Genomic DNA, 18,171 nt, shown 5'->3' with positions numbered 1-18,171 from the left:
AAGCCTGTGCTCCACTCTGGCTTCTAATCACTCCACATGCCATTTCACATATGCAGGAGCTCACCGGCAAGCTGCCAGTTGAATATCCCCTGGATCCAGGGGAGGAACCACCCATTGTTCGAAGAAGGATTGGCACAGCCTTCAAGTTGGATGAACAGAAAGTCCTGCCCAAAGGAGAGGTGTGTTCTTCCTCGCTGGTGTTGGTCTTATTTTTCCCAGTAGCCAGGGGCTCCCAGGTTCTCAGTAACTGTTTAATTCATTGCTATCCAAGGCCAGCATCTTCCCTTTTACCTTGAGTGAGCTGGTTAGTGGCTATGTGGCTTCCTGAGGTAGGATGAATTTGCTTGCCTTTAAACATCGGATTTCTGTTAAAGTTGTTTGCTGAACACTATAGACCTTTTGAAAGTGGCTCAAATAAGTTTGAACACTATAGACCTTTTGAAAGTGGCTCAAACAAGTATACATGAATGTATACTTGTCTTTTCAATGTTCTCCCAGCCTTTTGTTGCTCAGAGCCATGCCTCATGTGCTCTGTGGAAGAAAACACCCAAGAGGAAGGGAAACAGGCAGTGTCTACTATTGCAAGGAGTTCATGAGCCAGGGAAGAGCAATGAGGGCATGCTTCATGTGACCCTAATTCGCTTGGTTGCGAAAATCCCCACAAAAACATGAACAAGTCGCTTGCCCTGCCCTGGCCTCACTTGCCTGTGTTTGGAGAAGCCTCATTTCAGTACAGGTTTTTATCCTCTTGGAGCTGAACACTGATGGAGGCAGGGGGTGGAGAATCCAGAATTAGGGAGAAAACAAATAACGAAATTAAAAAAGTAGCCAGTAAGTATCTAGGTTCAGTCCAAGAGAAGTGAAAAGCCAGGTTTTACCTTCAAGGCTCAGGATCATGTTCAGGAAGTGTCTTCCCAAGTTTATTCTGAATATAACCCTGAGAGGGACCAAGTGCCCTGGTGCCAATGTTGAAGACACTCCTGAGACTTGCAGTTTCAGATCCCCGGGAGACCTGGTGCACACACCTGAGTGTTTCATCTAGAATGAAAACTCACCCAGGCCTCTTCCCTTTTCTGTGAAATGGCATTCATGATGCCGAAATCCTTGGGTTATTACTAGGATTAAATGAGATCGTATATGAAAAACATGGCACTGAGTACTCAAATGTCTGCTTGATGCTCATCCAAAATCAGTTAATCAAAATGGAGAAGAAATGCCAGAGGAAAGGTGTCACTTAGGAGGCCATCTGACCAGGTGTATTTTAAATTCTAGTGGTCTTTAGACTTGCCTCAAGAACTTCACCTCCCCTTGGTACAGAGCAGATACCTGGCACTTAAACTTTAAAAAGTACCCCCATTTTTAGTGAATGCTCCATACCCCATTGGGCATCCTGTGGTTCCACTGTGGTTTCTGCTTGTCAGTGGAAGCTGACTTCTGTGCCCTGAGAACTCCATGTGCCTCACATCTCCCTTACCTGTCCCTGCCCACTGTCTTTCCTAAGTGCATAAAAGGATAACTCTGGAAAGTTACCCTGGGAAGGAAGAGACCTCTCTTGGCTCTCACTGCTTCAGTTTCTCCTGGAAATGTGTTCTGCTTTCCTGTTCATATAACCATTTGCACAGAGTGGGCGTGCAGCCTTGTACTTGTCTTAGTATTGAAATTTGTCCTGGACTCCCACAAAACTCAGGGTCAGTGTCTTGGGCCAGGACTATTGTAACCACCTGGGAACAGCTGCTTGGTGGAGCCCAATGTCACAGAATGGTCTTTGTCCCCATTTCAAGGCCCCGGGCAGGAGTCCATGTCTATATCCTCCCAGCCAGCTTTGGAAGGAGTTTATTATCCCCTAAATAGTTCCGTTTGGCCTTCACCTTTTCCCTCTTACTCCTGGTTCCTGCTCCCTTGAGGCTTCAGTGCTCAAAAGTAAATGAAATCAGAGGAGGAATGTTGTCTTTGGTGAGGCCTCCAGCCTGGCACATTTTGCCCAGAAGCAATAGAAAAATCTGTTGATTCCAGCAAACATGGCCATCTCCTCCTACTTGGTTAGATCAGTTCTTGTCAGACTTTGCAGATTGCCTATGGCAAGATTCGTGGTCTCTCCTGGCCACTTGTGGGTATTGGGAGGAGCCACTGAGGCCTTGGTCATGGGTTTTATAAGCTATGGGGTCAGAGAGTCCACCCCACCTCTCTTGCAGGCCTGAGTACTGCCCAGGCTGCTGGACCCTGGACCAGTGAGACAGCAAGCAGCCCACAGTTCCAGATCTGAGCCTGAACATGTGCTGCTTAGAGCTAGCTTTGGTTGAAGGGGATTCACTGGGAGAGAGGGGAAATACACTTTGGGAGGGATTGTGCATCACCCCCAAATGCTCACAATACATGTATGAGCAGCCTCCTCCCTGTTCCCTCAGCAGCTGGTGTACATACATCAGCAGAGGAGATGACTTGTCCAGAGAGGCCAGCAGCAAACACTCCATCCAGGGAACAGCATGTTTGGGTCCTCCAGCTATATCTGACATGCAGGACTTCATTTCTCCCAGGACTAGAACTCTGGGGGGAAAGAGATAGAGGTGGGAGGGAGCCAACCAAGAGGGAAGGAAGGAGGAGACCCTGAAACTCATCCAAGGAGCTGGGGGAAAACTCACTCCGCCATCACTCACTGTCTGTGCCTCATGGAGGGTCATGTCATAGCCTGAGCAGGGTTTCCATGAATAGATAGGTCTGAGAGGGACAGCAGGGGTTTATAAATACATAGGTGAGTGGGGTATGTCCCAACTTGGGTGAGGCACAAATATGTGAGACAGAGGCACCTGTGGGTGAGTGGAAGAGATGCACCAATATAAGCAAACCTGAGAAGAATCATAGAAGATTCTAGAAATAACGCTGCATCCTATGCCCCCAATGGGAAGGAAATGATAGCCAGATAGGCACGAAGGCTTGCTGTTCATGAACCTTATTGGAGGCAGTGAAATAAAACCAAGCAAGCCTTGCCGGGGGGCGGGGGCTGGGGGGTCCTGGGCAAGGGATGGGGAGGATGGGTGGCTCTCTGCTCAGCATCTCCAACAAGTGTCAACCACAGCTTTCCCTCCCACAGGAAGCCGAGTTGGAACGACTGGAACGAGAGTTTGCAATTCAGTCCCAGATTACGGAGGCTGCCCGCCGCCTTGCCAGTGACCCCAATGTCAGCAAAAAACTGAAGAAACAAAGAAAAACCTCTTATCTGAATGCACTGAAGAAGCTGCAGGAGATTGAAAATGCAATCAATGAGAACCGCATCAAGTCTGGGAAAAAACCCACCCAGAGGGCTTCACTGGTCATAGACGGTCAGTGCCATCCAGGTTGCCCCTGCCCCACTCCCACACTAGGCCTCTCTGAACCAGACAGCAGATCTGCTCATGGTCCTAGGCTCAGCTCCCTGCATGGCCTAAGTGGCTGCTTAGCCATCCTGTGCCTTATTGTCCACCTGTGAAATGATGCAACACCAAGTCACTGTGAACAAGTACATCTAGCTCCACAGATGAACAGCATTGTACAAGCAGCCTCATTCCCAACTATTGATGGCTCCCTGGGGGAGCCTGCAGCCATAAGGCAACACTGCAGCCCTCAGCAGGAGCTGAGTCCAGTTGACTGTGCTAGTCCAACCTAGCCTAGAGCTAGCTCAGGCTCTGCCATTCTGAGGGACCTGATCACCTTCCCCAAGGCAAGGTGGATGGGCTGTACCCAGCAGCAGGGTCTCCTGTATTCAACCAGGCCCTGCAGGCCTCCTCCCCCTGCCAATTCTTTGCCCCCATCAAGCTGATTCTGTTGCTATCAAAAGAGCTATGATTTGGGAGGACTGGACTTGTCCCCTCAGATTGCCTTGAACTCCAATCAGGATTGGGAGTTTAGGTGACAATGTTTGGTAAATTCTAAAATGAAATACCCAGAAAAACCCATCAACAAACATCAAGTCTCCCTAGCTGTAACAGTTCTTTTAAAAAAAAAATCAGCAAATTTTTAAAAATGTATGTTAAATATTCTTAGTGTATGTATGTTTAAAATACTTCTGCTTTCCAGGCACAGTGGCTCATACCTGTAATCCCAGTGGCTGGGGAGGCTGAAGCAGGAGGATGGTGAATTCAAAGCCAGCCTCAGCAACTTAGTTGAGCTGGAACACCCCCAAGTGCCTTCAAGGGGGCAGAAGGAAGTCTCAAAGGAAGTCTGAGACAGAGAAGGGCTGACTAAAGGCAGCCCTATTGGGAGCGGGAAGTTAACATGGTCCTGGCCAAGGAAGCAGGGTAAGGTAGGGAAGAATGGGCATTTCTAAATTCCTAGGGCAGAAAGAGTTCTTAGAGCCAGCACCTCCCTCCTCTCCTACTAGGAAGTCATTGTTTTCGTATTCTTTGACAGATGAATATGAAACTTAGTGAGGCCCTTTCTCTAAGTAAAATATGAAAACTGGTTGGGGGGTGTGGCTCGGCGGTTAAGTGCCTCTGAGTTCAATCCCCAGTACCAAAAAATTAAAATAAAAATAATAATAATAATAATAATAATAATAATGCAGTGCTTCTGGTTCTAGAAAGAAGAATAGAGGCTCCCAGGAGCTGAGGGGAAGGAGGAGTTACTGCTTAATGGGTACTGGGTTTCAGTTTGGAGAATTAAAATGTTACCCAATCAGAAGATGACTGGCAGTGATGTCACACAACAGTGTGAATGCACTTAATGCCACTTACTGAACAATTAAAATGGTGAATCCAATGCAACTTACATTTTACCACAATTATATATATATATCTTCAACCTAAAACTGTGGGCTTACTAGGGAAGCAGTGATATACTTGAGATGACAGAAGGCCAAAGTCCTAGCTGTTCACATCTGTCAAAGAATATGAAAACAATGACTTCCCAGTGGGAGAGGAGGGAGGAGCTGGCTATAAGAACTCTTTCTGCCCTGGGAATCTCGAAATGCCCATCCTTCCCTACCTTACCCTGCTTCCTTGGCCAGGACCGTGTAACTCCCTGCTCCCAACAGAGCTGCAATTCGCCAGCCCTTCTCTGTCTCAGGCTTCCTTTGAGACTTCCTTCTGCCCCCCTGAAGGCACTTGGGGTGTTCCAACTCAACAGAAGCATCCAGAGCCCCAACTGGGTAGGGCAGTTCAGGAATGACCATCTTGCTGGGTGGCCACCAGGAAAGCCTACTCTTAGGTCTGCCTGAATGAGGGCTATTCTGTTGGTTCTGCTGACAGAATTGCTTTTTAAATCATTATCTGTGCCAACTCCTGTATCCTTCTGTCCACACCTCAGCTTTGGGTTTTTTTTTTTTTTCGCCCCCCTCCACAGTACTGAGGATTAAACTCAGGCATATTCTGCCACTGGACTATAACCCTGGTCCTTTCTATTTTTTATATTATTTTGAGAATGTGTCTCACTGACTTGTCCAGGTTGGCCTAGAATTTTCGATCCTCCTGTCTCAGCCTCCCAAGTTGCTGGATGTATAGGTACATTCCACAGGCATCTAGCAAGATAATTTCTTGCTCCTAGCAAGATAATTTCCCTAGTGCTGAGGACTTAATCCAAGCCTTGGCGCATGCTAGGAAATGGCTCTACCACTAAGCTATACTCCATGCTTTTTTTTTTCTTTTTTTAATTGCTCAAGAATCTACTTTTTGTGTGTTGAAATTAGGCCCTCATCACAAAGGCCCACTTAAGTTAGGCATAAATACGGTTCTGCATAGCTTCTTAGCTTGTTTTTTTTTTTTTTTAATTTCAAGAGATAAAACACTAAACTTGAAATCTGAAGACCTGGGAGAGGTCTCACTTTGCCAGGAGATCAGAGAAACTTCAGACAACCCCCCCCCCTTCCTGGGTGCACCTCAGTTTCCCCAGTGGTGAAAGAGGAAGGATTATTTTACTGTCTCCCTCTTGGGTGTGTTCTTAATTGAATGGTGTCTAGAGAGATGGAGTCTGTATTTAGCATGCTTGTTTTCTTTGCTAATGACTTCAGGAGTTTATTGAGAAGCCATTTATTGCCATGCGAGCAAAGTTGAGTTTCCTACCCTAGTTTCACATTTGTGGAATAAATAGCAGTTGACTTCCTTTGGTTTAGTCGGTACATGCCCTGCGTTTGTGCTGGGACAATGATGTGGCTTAACCAGGCTGGGCAGCCTTTGTATTAGATATTAAGCTGTTCTGCACCACAGTATCCCGGGAACAAGAGCAAAAATACACAAAGATAGAAGTACATTGCATTGTCAGGGGTGGGGAGGATAAGCTATTGACCCACCATAGGAATTATCAAAAGAAATGCTCGACAGCATTTTTATTACATTGTACATGTCCTTTCAGATTAGAAAGAGGATATGGGGGTGGCAAGCACTCTGCTCTTACAGATAGGGCTTTGTTTCGGGAATGTGCTAACATCATAGACTTTTGTTATTTTGTCTTGCAGATGGAAACATTGCCAGTGAAGATAGCTCCCTCTCTGATGCCCTTGTTCTTGAAGACGGTAGGTTTTCTGTTTCCTGCCTTAAAAGGTGGAGCACAGATTAAGCTGGGATTAATGTGTATGCATGTGGGCACAGCCTTGTATAGAGGCTCTTGCCAGGTGGAGGTGGCAGCCAGATTCCCTGCAAGTTGTCTCATTTGATAGTCACTATTTGGTCAGGACTCGAGGGTGCTACATAAACATGTTTATTGGAATTTTAGTATTTCCGGGGGCCCAGACCTGAGATTTGAGGTGATATTCAGCGAATGATGCTTCTCTTTTGTAGCAGCCAAAACCACTTTTTTAACTAAACAGAATCTACAACCTGTGCCTAGTTTCTTTTTGAATGTTTATAATATATGGAGGAGATTGAGTTGGAGCACAAATTAGAGGGTGGCCCCACAGGGAAAATCTGGGGCTAATAGGAAAGAATAAACCAAACTTCTGTCTCTTCCTGAGACCGTAGTAAAAATCAGAGGCCTGATTCTCCTTCAGACCCCTGGCCAACCTTGCAAGTTGCCTCATTATTTCCCATGGAACTCTTCAATCCTGGTGGTTACCAGGACATTTCCTTGGACAATTCTTAGAAAAACAGAGCTGTATCCTCAAACCTACACCACCACCACCACCACCACCACCACCATCTCCATTGGAAATAAGAAATCCAAACACAGGACCATGTCTGAGAATGTTCTTGAGGATTTAAGACCAAAATGTTGGAAGGCAAGGGCATTAATTATATGGAAATATATTAAGTAGCAGTTAATTCTCTTGCCCTTTAGGAAAACCTCAGGCGGGCAGTGATAAGTGGCTATTCAGATGGAAAACATAAAAGGCCTACCCAGTGGTAGTAATAATGATAATTGCAATAATAATAATGATGGCTCTTGATGTGGGGAGAGTCTGGTGAGTTATTTACCCAGTTGTCTTGGCCCTGCTATTAGGAATCAGATTATAATATTTTTATTGTCTGCTTCATTATATGGGTGTGGAGGACACAGGGCTCTTCGTGAGCAGGGAGGCTTGTTTTGAATATCAAAGACCCCAGTCCTGTTGTTGATCCCTGATATACCAGAAACTCCTGGGGAGGGAGCAAGAGTGAGTTGGTGAAAACCCTTTGTAATATTGTAATATTGTAATTTGTAATATTGCCAGAGCAATAGACAGTGTTGCTAGAAAAATTCAGAGATATCATCTATGATTATAGTTTCTTCCCCATGTCTCAGAACTTTGGACTTCCTAGGGGTGTCATTGCCTCCCTTGCTGCCTCCTGCTCCCATTGCAGGCTCTTCCTTTCTAGGGACTCTTCCTGCTCTGAATGGAGGGACATAGAAAGAATGGAAACATCACAGACATCCAGGCTTCAAGGTTGAGAGGTTGAGAATTAAGCTATAGAAAGATGAATAGTTCAAAGTGGATGTAAGGGGTGCACAAAAGGTTGCTGGGGTTCCCCCTCCAGTTCCCCTCCCTTCCCAGCAACCGCCGAGCAGCTCCTCCCCTCCCCTCTCAATGCCACCCTGCCCCAGGTTCTCATCACCAGACCTCTTCAGTGGTCCTTCCAAGTCCCTCATCCTGCCTTTCCAGAGGCCGAACCTGCCAGGTGAATAGTTCTAAAGTAGTATCTTCACCCTGACACATCTGTGCTCAAGATGTCGAAAAGGTTTCTGGTGGCTTGCAGACCAAATCCCAGCACCTTTGAAACTCAAGGCCCCCACAGCCGGGCTCGATGCTCATTGTGGTGTGTCCACAGTGGGTATATTCACACAGTGGATCTGTTATACCTCCCAGATTGCCTCCCTTGCTCCCTTTGCTCTTCTCACCAGTTGCTGCTGCCCCTGGGTGGTCCCTGCTGCTCGCACCCACTGTGCTTGCACCCACGCCTTAGCTCAACTTCTTTCCTTCCTCCTCTGTCTGTCCACCACCTGTCCACTGCCTGGTTCCCTTCCAGCAGTTCCTCCCCAACCATATCTGCATTCTCCAAAACTCTTCTAGCACAGTGTTATTATTCCCTGAAGGCTGGGAAAAATTTATCCCCTCCCCTTCCAAGAAAATTCAAAGCAGTTCCAACATTCAAAGTAATCAGAACATACCAGGTACAGTGGTGCACACCTGTGATTCCAGCTACTTGAGAGGCTGAGGCAAGAAGATCACATGTTCGAGGCCAGCCTGGGCAGCTTAGCAAGATCCTGTCTCAAAGTAAAAATCAGAAAACACTAGGGATGTAGTTCAATGGTAGAACATCTATGGGTTTAACTCCCCCCCACCAGTTTCCTCAGAACAAATTAAAAGAGAATATAGATAATTCAGGGGGGATAAAAAGCAGAGAGTAGATACCCAGATCCACAGTATATAATTACACTTGATAGATATATTTACATTCATTTTTAAATCTCCAACAACTGCTTATTGAGCACTTACTGTGTGTCAGCTGTCATTCATGGCCCTAAGGACTTAGCAGTGAACAGAGCCAACAAAATTTTCATGGAGCTCAAATTGCTTCAAAGCCTATCAGACACTTAATGTCTTGTGAAAGAAAAGTAACAGGTCCCAGGATTTAGCTCAGTAGTACAGCACATGCCTAGCAATTGTGTAAGCCCTGGGTTTGATCCCTAATACCAAAAAAAGAGAGAGAAAAAGTTGCAATATAATAAGTGATAACTGCATTATGCTGTTTGGTATAAAGCAAACATCTGTTAATGGTCTTGAATAAAATTCAGACTTTATTCGTGTCTAATAAAAATGACACCTCTCTTCCCATTTAATTTTGTTTGAAGTTTAGGCTTGGTTGACTCTGGTTTGGCTTGACTTGGCCTCATTGTCTTGGAAACTGGGAGAGAGTGATGAGGCCAGCCTGGGAGAATCAAAGGTGTTATTTGCTTGTGTGCCTCCCAGGTGCTGATGTGGGTGGCATTGGGGTGGCGACTCTGGTTCAGAGTTTGTGGAAGGGATGATCCGTGCTCAGTTCCTCTGTCTTTTCTCTGTGCAGAAGACTCTCAGGTCACCAGCACAATATCCCCCTTACAGTCTCCTCACAAGGGACTTCCTCCTCGGCCACCATCGCACAACAGGCCTCCTCCTCCCCAGTCCCTGGAGGGACTCAGGCAGATGCACTATCACCGCAACGACTATGACAAGTCACCCATAAAGCCCAAAATGTGGAGTGAGTCCTCTTTGGATGAGCCTTATGAGAAGGTCAAGAAACGCTCCTCTCACGGTCATTCCAGGTGAGTCGGGTAGTGAAACCCAAAATGAAGTCACTGTCCACATCTGGAGAGAATCCAAGGGCTATTCCAAATAGCACCCACAAATCCCAAAACACAACCTAGTTCCTCCTTCCAGGGTTTGCTATTCTCACAGCGCCCTCTGCTGCTGACCCTCCTGAGGTGCGGATATGTTATCCAAAGGGTTTGGCTCAAGCTCAATGTGTTGGCAGATGGCTCTAATGTTGTTAAATTCCACAGGAATTAATTAGGAAATCTTAGGCAGCACTCTTCCAAAAAAAAAAAAAAAATGGCAAATGAGAGACCACTCATAGGAATCCCAAAGTGGTTCAGAACCCTAAACCATCTTCCAACAGAATTCTGGAGCCAAACAGCTGTAATCTGAGCTGAATATTATCAGCTCATTATTTGGCTAATATTGTAAAGAGGGTTTTTTTTTTTTCTTTTTTTGGAAGGCATTTTTGGTCCACTTCTCTGTTTTTCTCATTTCCCTTAATTACACCCTATAAAGCTCCAAGTGGGTGCCCCGACAGGTAATTGTCTCTTGGAAAACCAAAACCATAAAGAGAGGGGCTTGACAGAATTGTCACACTATACCTATTACAGAGAAGGTGAAGGAGAGTGTTCATTTCACATTGCCTGCAGGTGTGGGGAGCAGGGACAAGGCCCCCCACCCACTGCTTGAGGAAAGGCTGGAGACCACAGTAGAGACCTGTAGGAGCAAGGCCGGGAGTCCTGGCAAACTCTCCCCACACCAAGATCCATGTCCCAAGCTAGTTAAGACTGCTGGGGAAAGGTGCTGCGGTCTGGGAGGATCAGCATGGCTTCCTTTGTTTTTCAGTAGCCACAAGCGCTTCCCCAGCACAGGAAGCTGCGCTGAAGCAGGAGGAGGAAGCAGCTCCTTACAGAACAGTCCTATCCGCGGCCTCCCGCACTGGAACTCCCAGTCTAGCATGCCATCCACACCAGACCTGCGCATCCGAAGCCCCCACTACGTCCATTCCACAAGGTGAGTCCATTGGGCTTTCAGTCCACTCACCTTCCTGGACCAGCCCTTCCTTCGTACAATAAAGCATCCCTGGCCCAATTAGCCCAAATGCCAGGTGAGGTAGAATAAGGCCTGAAACGGTTAGGCAGGTTCTCTCTAAATGAAGCAGAATAAACAGCTGGCAGCAGTGAGCTTACTTTAGTGTAACTGAAGTTAGAGCCCATTGTCCACACGCAGTAACATGTGGAGACTACTGGAGAGTCCCCAGGCTCCTGGAGACAGTCAAGGAGGACTGAGCTTTATCAGTGGAAGCAGAGGAAGGACAGGATAGCCAGGGTGGCCTAGGAAGAGCAGGGACCAGAACAACTGTGTACTGATGGAAGTTCTTCATTTGATAATCCTCATGTATCTTTTTGCCAAGACCTAAATTTATTTGGTACTTTCTTTAAGGCCTCAAAATGTAAATTTGTGAAGAGCAAAAGAAACAGGCAAAAATTAGGCTTTCATGAATCACACATTCATTTTCTAAAAATTGTGGAAAAGCCACTTGGTGGAGGCTTCCAGTTCTACCCTAGTGACAGAACAAGAGCTCCCCTCTGCCTGTACATGGCCAAGGTGAAATTTCACCTGTAAATCCCATCATTTGCCCAGTGATACTGATGGATAATTATAGTGTGAACTCAAATAAGCAGAATGAATCATAGATAAAGTAATAGTATAATTTGCATCTTACATTTTTAAGGGTTTTGGTGTTCCATGGATCCTCCACTTTAGCATCTTCACAGGAAATGAATATCCATTTATATGAGTTTCATGGTAACATTTGGTTAAACCACATGAAAGGGCTTCTGTTGGACTTTTTTTTTTAACCAACAAGAGGGTTTATAGAGTTCAACATAATACTTAAAATAGTGATTCTTCGACCTTCAAAAAATAAAAATGTTTTAAAGATCAGAAAGTTGGAGGAAGCCCTTGTGTGAGTCCTAGCGCAGTCCCACCTCCCACTGGGAATTCAAAGCTGATTCCTGGCCCCACCTCCCGGTATCAGCAGTTCCCTATTCAGGTGCAAACTGGAGAAGCATGTGGATTTCTAGGGCAACCCTGCCTAGAATCCCAATTTCCTAGACTCCCTTTGCTGGGCCCTCTGAGCCTGCATATGTTTTGTGCCTCCTAAGTACAATGAGTGGAGCGCCCTCCTTGGCATCCTTTCCTCTAGAGACCCCCAGACCAAGCCCGCGTCTCCCTGCAGGTCCGTGGACATCAGCCCCACGCGACTGCACAGCCTCGCATTGCACTTTAGGCACCGGAGCTCCAGCTTGGAGTCCCAGGGCAAGCTCCTGGGCTCGGAGAACGACACGGGGAGCCCCGACTTCTACACCCCGCGGACTCGTAGCAGCAATGGCTCAGACCCCATGGACGACTGTTCATCGTGCACCAGCCACTCGAGCTCGGAGCACTACTACCCGGCGCAGATGAATGCCAACTACTCGACGCTGGCAGAGGACTCTCCGTCCAAGGCGCGGCAGCGGCAGCGGCAGCGGCAGCGGGCGGCGGGCGCACTGGGCTCGGCGAGCTCGGGCAGCATGCCCAACCTGGCCGCGCGCGGTGGCGCTGCGGGGCCGGGGGGCGCGGGCGCGGGCGGTGGCGTGTACCTGCACAGCCAGAGCCAGCCCAGCTCGCAGTACCGCATCAAGGAGTACCCACTGTACATCGAGGGCAGCGCCACGCCCGTGGTGGTGCGCAGCCTGGAGAGCGACCAGGAGGGCCACTACAGCGTCAAGGCGCAATTTAAGACCTCCAACTCCTACACGGCAGGTGGCCTGTTCAAGGAGAGCTGGCGCGGTGGCGGAGATGAGGGCGACGCGGGCCGCCTGACGCCGTCGCGCTCACAGATCTTAAGGACTCCGTCACTGGGCCGCGAGGGCTCCCACGACAAGGGCGCGGGCCGGGCCGCCGTGTCGGATGAGCTGCGCCAGTGGTACCAGCGCTCCACAGCCTCGCACAAGGAGCACAGCCGCCTGTCGCACACCAGCTCCACCTCCTCCGACAGCGGCTCGCAGTACAGCACCTCCTCCCAGAGCACCTTTGTGGCGCACAGCAGGGTCACCAGGATGCCCCAGATGTGCAAGGCCACGTCAGGTGAGAGGGACAGCAGGGTGGATCTGGGTGCCAACTACCAGGAGGTCTCCTTAGACCTCACAGTGGGGAAGGAATCATTAATTCTGGTCACCTTGCTGTCAGATGTAGGAGACCTACAGTCTGCGGGACTCTCCCATTCTAACCCTGGTCTTGCAGAATAAAGGAAATCTGACCTTCCATAGTGGACTGGATCTACTTTCTCTCTGCTTCCTTAGCTGAGGGGCAAATCATTCCTCCAGCCACTTTCTGGTAAGGACAGACATCTGAGAAAGTTATGTGACGTGGTTTCTCAGCGTTTATCCAGCCAAGGCGCCTCTTTATACCCCTACAAAGGAAAGTTGGGTGGGGGATGGACTTGGGTCTTGCGGCCTAGAGATTCCTGCTAGTGCCTCCCAGATGGGGATAAATTGGCTTAGTAAAGAAGTGCTCTGGGCTCTGAATTTGATATGGATATCTAAATGAATACCTCTCGACTGCTTCTGGCTTTCCCATTTCTATGTTATGATATAGCTGCAAAGTAATTTTTATAAAGTGCTCTCAGTCCCCTTTATAGTACTACTGAAAATTTCCATAAACCAAGGTTTGCTTTATATTTTTGTACTCAGAGCATTGAGCAGTACTGAATGGAGTAAAAATGGAAGAAACCATTCTTTCCTTTAACAAGTTTCAGAAGTTACTCTAAGAAATAATAATGGTGAGGGCTGGGGTTGTGACTCTGGTAGAGCACTTGCCTAGCACATGTGAAGCACTGGATTCAATCCTAGCACCACATAAAAATATTGTGTTCACCTATGACTAAAAAAAAAATTTAAAGAAATAATAATGGTGATAATAACCACCACTGGTCCATCAGTGATCATGTGCCTCATTGGTCATGTACTTGTTTGCATACTTGCACCATTCATAAACAGGGTGACAAGAGGTTCTGCCTCCCCCTGACTTGTAGGCAAAGAAAGTGGAAGAGGAAGATTTTGAGACAGAAGTGATAAACACTGCAAGAGTAAAATGAGAGCACAAACAGGAGGAGAGCTCCAAGTCAAGGACTGACTTGCTTAAGTAGGATAATAGTGGGGAGGATCATCTTTGGGGACTGAAGGAGATTCTTGGAGCCTGGGCAAAGTGGAAGAATTGGCTGTTCAGGTATGCCAGGCTTCTGCATTCTACTTCCACATCCCCCCCAGTGGCTCAGTTATTAGGGTACATTGGTCATATGACAAACTTCAGAGACCAGAATAAAAATGATTGCAGTAATCACGAGCGTCCCATGGATTCCAACATCCTACCACTTTCTTCATGTTCCTTGGTCTGTAAAATTGACCCAGTGAAATTTACCATTGACTTCCTAGGCAAGTTTTGGCAATGGACACATTACATGTACTATTTAGGGCATGATTGTCCGTGACCCTTAGTTCTGGCTTTTTGTAAATGTCAATGGGTAGGAGTGCTTATGTTTTATATCAAAAATGTAGTGCTCATCTAGTAGATCTGCTTTACTTAAAGAGATTAGGTAGATCTTTTGGAACATATTTTAGGCTGAAAACTTTTAGGAAGCTGTGTTTTAGCTTTTTTCAAAACTGAGACCAAAAGACTTGACTGGAACAATTTTAGAAGAATAAAAGTTTATTTGGGGGCTCACAGTTTCAGAAGTCTTGGTTCATAGATGGCCAATTCCATTGCTCTGGGCCCAAACCATGGCAAAGCATCATGGCAGAATGGTGTGGTTGAGGAAAGCAGCTCAGGACATGGCACCAGGAAGTAAAGAGGTGGCCTAAGCTCAGTTTATACAATATATACCCCAAGAACACCCCCAGTGACCCTCCTCCTCCAGCCACAACCTACCTACCTACACTCACAACTCAGTTAATCCCTATCAGGGGATTAATCTGCTGATTCGATTAAGACTCTCTTAACCCAATCATTTCATCTCTAAGCTTTCTTGCATTGTTCCACATTTGAGCCTTGGGGGGGAGGGGGAGGGGGCAGGGGACGCCTCATATCTAAACCATAACAAGCTGTATCTAAGGTTGACTGAAGAAAAGGATTCCATTCCCAGGAAAGCAAAGGATGCATCTAAGTAGGATTTACTCCTGCTGAATTCTTCCAACTAGACTTGTGTTGTCCACATCAACAAACTCTCAGTAGTCAGGTATGGATGAGTAAAAGTTCTGCCTGTTTTGAAGGGTACTAAAATAGCAAATGGTGAGCCTGAAACAGCAGAGAGAGCAGGCTCAGAGAACTTTCTGGAGGTTCTGTCATAGAGGGGAGCATCATCTTTACACTGGGGCCACATCTGAGAATGCTCTGAGCTGTATCTCTCTGCACTCCAGAGAAATCAGCTCTTTCTGCACTAGCCTTGCCCAGTTCTCCCTCAAAAGACTGAGGAGTCTGAGGTTGGGACCTAGGATACCAGGTCAGCCTGAGTCAAAATGGAAATGCATGGTTTAGGGGAGAAAATGCAGGAGTGGGGGCGACAGAGATGTTTCCCCACTGTGACTGCCATCGGGTCACTGAGACCCTATTGTGGGGTCATGTCCTGCATCCCCACTAATTGTGACCCCTAACCATTGAGGTTGCATAGGCAATGAGTCCTAAGCACCCTTATCAGGTCTGACCCATCTTCTCCGTCTTTCCCATGTCACCCACATACAGCTGCCTTACCTCAAAGCCAGAGAAGCTCAACACCGTCAAGTGAAATCGGAGCCACCCCCCCAAGCAGTCCCCACCACATCCTAACCTGGCAGACTGGGTGAGTTCTCCCTCCAGTCCTTTAACCTGGTTCTTCTTCCAGGTTCCTGACTTGTCAGCTAGGAAGACTTGTCATCTGTGTAAAGTCTTAGTGACATAAAGCTATATCATCAACCAATGACGGGAGCGCATTACTGGGAAACTGATTCCTTGCCAAAGAAGCCCCATGACTTGCTGTCACCTTCTACCCCACTTCATGGCCCTCTTTTAGGAGTGAAGTCAGTATGGACTCTTTTAAAGTAGGTAGTGATCCCCAGGACATGGGGAGGTGGAAGCAAGTAGGATTGTATTTCTTTGGTCAGGATTCCAGACAAGATTTGATTTGGGTTTAGTTGATACCCAGGATGACTCAAAATGCCAGGCAAAAGTGTCAGAGGAGAGCCAGGTGCAGTGGTACATGTCTGTTTTCCTACCAATTCAGGAGGCTGAGATAGGAGGATCACAAGATTTGGGAATTTAGCAAGACACTGTCTCAAAAGGAAAAATAAAAAGGGTTGGGGATGTAGCTCAGTGATTGAGTACACCTGGCTTCAATCTCCAGTGCCACACACAAAAAAAAAAAAAAAAAAAAAAAAGAGGGTGGGGGAGAAGAAGAGTTAGAGAAGGCCCTATGGTATATACCAGGCCAGGTGTTTCACATGCTTCTCAGTGTATTCACTATCTTAATAACAGGATGCATCTTAAGAAACAGGCTTCTGTCCAGGCCAAACACTGGACAACAAAGGTGATTGGGTACCTTGAAACCTTTAAATAGAAGCTGCCCACGGCAAAATACATGCAACCAGAATTCAGTTCCTTTTGTAGCTTTAAACATAGGCCTAGAGTGCTACATCTGTAGCCAGTAAAGCTGTCATTATCTACCAGAGGTCCCACAGGTACAGGTAACCTGTTTTGTCCTTCACTTGCTGTCTCCCCTGTCTCGTAAGCCATTGTCTCTTAATATTTGTTGGTTAGAGGAGCAAGGGGGTCCCATGTCCAGCTTAATCCACAGTTTCTGGTTTGCTAGAGCATTGGTGAAGATATCTGGAAAAATTTGACCGTCATCTGTGAGCTGAATCGCAAGAAAACCAGTCTTGCCATTGGCTCTGGTGGCCAAATCTCAGATCCCTGTGGTTGGCATTTTTGTTGCTGCCTGTTTATCTGTAATGATTTTATGCCAGGCTTCCTGGAGCCTTGGTTTTGATGTGGAAAGGCGGAGCTAACACTTATTGAGTGTACTCAAAGGCTGGGAGCTTCTTCTAAGGTTTATGTGCTGCACCCTGGCAAAGAGAAGATCTGGATCTATTGATTTTACAGACTAGGCTCAGAGAAAAGAAGTGCTTGGCCCAAAGTCACACAGCTGCAGCTGTGACCCCCAAATCCTGTCTTTTCTCCACAATGCCAGTGGTGGAAAATGAAAAATTGTCTGAAAATGTGGACCCTCTAGACCAGCAGCATAAGCCTCCTCTGATTTGTCAGAAATGCACATTCTTGGGCTCAAGGGGAGCTTGCTGAACTGGAAACTCTGGGGTGGGCTCTAGAGACTGTGTTTTAACAAGCATTCCAGGTGTTCTGAAGCACACTCAAGTTTGACACCCACTGCTATCCCATGCTGCCTCTTATTCCTTTGGAATTAAGAGACTCTATAATCCCAATTACAGTGTTCTTGTGACCATTCCTACTTATCAGCCTTTTGGCAGTAGCTACCCCATCTTAATTACTGATCACTAACATTCACTTCCATGACATACTCAGCCCAGCTCTAGCCTGTATCTAGACAGCCATTGCAGGGCTGAGAGTGCAAGCATGTCCCCAAGATTAATTCATGAAAGAATGACACACTGTATACATGCCTCCAGTGGCTAAACCACCTCATTCAGATAAAGAGCTTCAGATCTCAGTATGCCTCTCTGGATCCTCCAAAGTTTCTGGATCATGCCCAGTCTCACCTCTTCCAAATATATTATATTATTTTGACAACAGGCTCTGAAATTCATGAGCACTCTCACATGCCTACTCATGTAAGTTGGTCTTGAAATGTGCCTGATTCACCATATATAGCTAGTGAGGACTCAAGGAAATTGGAAACAAAAAGATATTTTGGTCCTGAAATAAACCATTTTGCCAGATTGAACCGAATTATCATTAATGAACAATATCAATAATGGACAATAACATATCACTAATGATGTGAAAATGAGACCATGGGTAAAATGTACCAATGCCTGCCTTCCTAACACAACTAAAATTATGGGGACTGAAAGTTCTGCATGACTCCTTACTAACACTGGGGTGTACAATCAGTGGGTCTTTCCAAGGTATTAATAAGCTACTAATCATGTGCGTGTCGATTCCTCCCTTTAACATGACCTCTCTTCTCTTCCTCCTTCTGCTTTCCTTTGTTCAGAGAAGCAACAGAAAACTCGCCCATTATGGATGGGTCTGAGTCTCCACCTCACCAAAGTACTGATGAATAGAGGTATCGTAAGGGGACGTTTTGTTCTTACTGCCCGTGAGTTCATGATCCCAGATGTACTGCCTCTGTGCTGTCTTCACACATGTCAGATTTTCCCAGAAGGAAACATCTGAGTGGTGTGGAAGCCATTGTTTTTATGTCTTATTTCTAATTACATGTGGAACTA

General features: G+C 46.6%; 1 protein-coding gene across 1 annotated transcript in view; it reads left to right on the top strand.

Annotated features, from left to right (window-relative positions):
• The window catches only part of Frmd4a (FERM domain containing 4A), a 262,810-nt gene that overhangs the window by 236,242 nt on the left and 8,397 nt on the right, over positions 1–18,171 (top strand). The window contains exons 16-22 of the mRNA XM_077802674.1: positions 57–179; positions 3,089–3,317; positions 6,422–6,478; positions 9,444–9,681; positions 10,520–10,687; positions 11,916–12,805; positions 15,455–15,551. Coding sequence (XP_077658800.1) covers positions 57–179; positions 3,089–3,317; positions 6,422–6,478; positions 9,444–9,681; positions 10,520–10,687; positions 11,916–12,805; positions 15,455–15,551 — 1,802 coding nt within the window. The remainder of the gene's footprint in view (positions 1–56; positions 180–3,088; positions 3,318–6,421; positions 6,479–9,443; positions 9,682–10,519; positions 10,688–11,915; positions 12,806–15,454; positions 15,552–18,171) is intronic.

The sequence above is a fragment of the Urocitellus parryii genome, chromosome 9 (assembly GCF_045843805.1).
Source record: "Urocitellus parryii isolate mUroPar1 chromosome 9, mUroPar1.hap1, whole genome shotgun sequence".
In the NCBI taxonomy this organism is placed as follows: Eukaryota; Metazoa; Chordata; class Mammalia; order Rodentia; family Sciuridae; genus Urocitellus; species Urocitellus parryii.
Note: the sequence above shows the minus strand (reverse complement) of the source record. Positions and strands in the feature narration are given on the sequence as shown.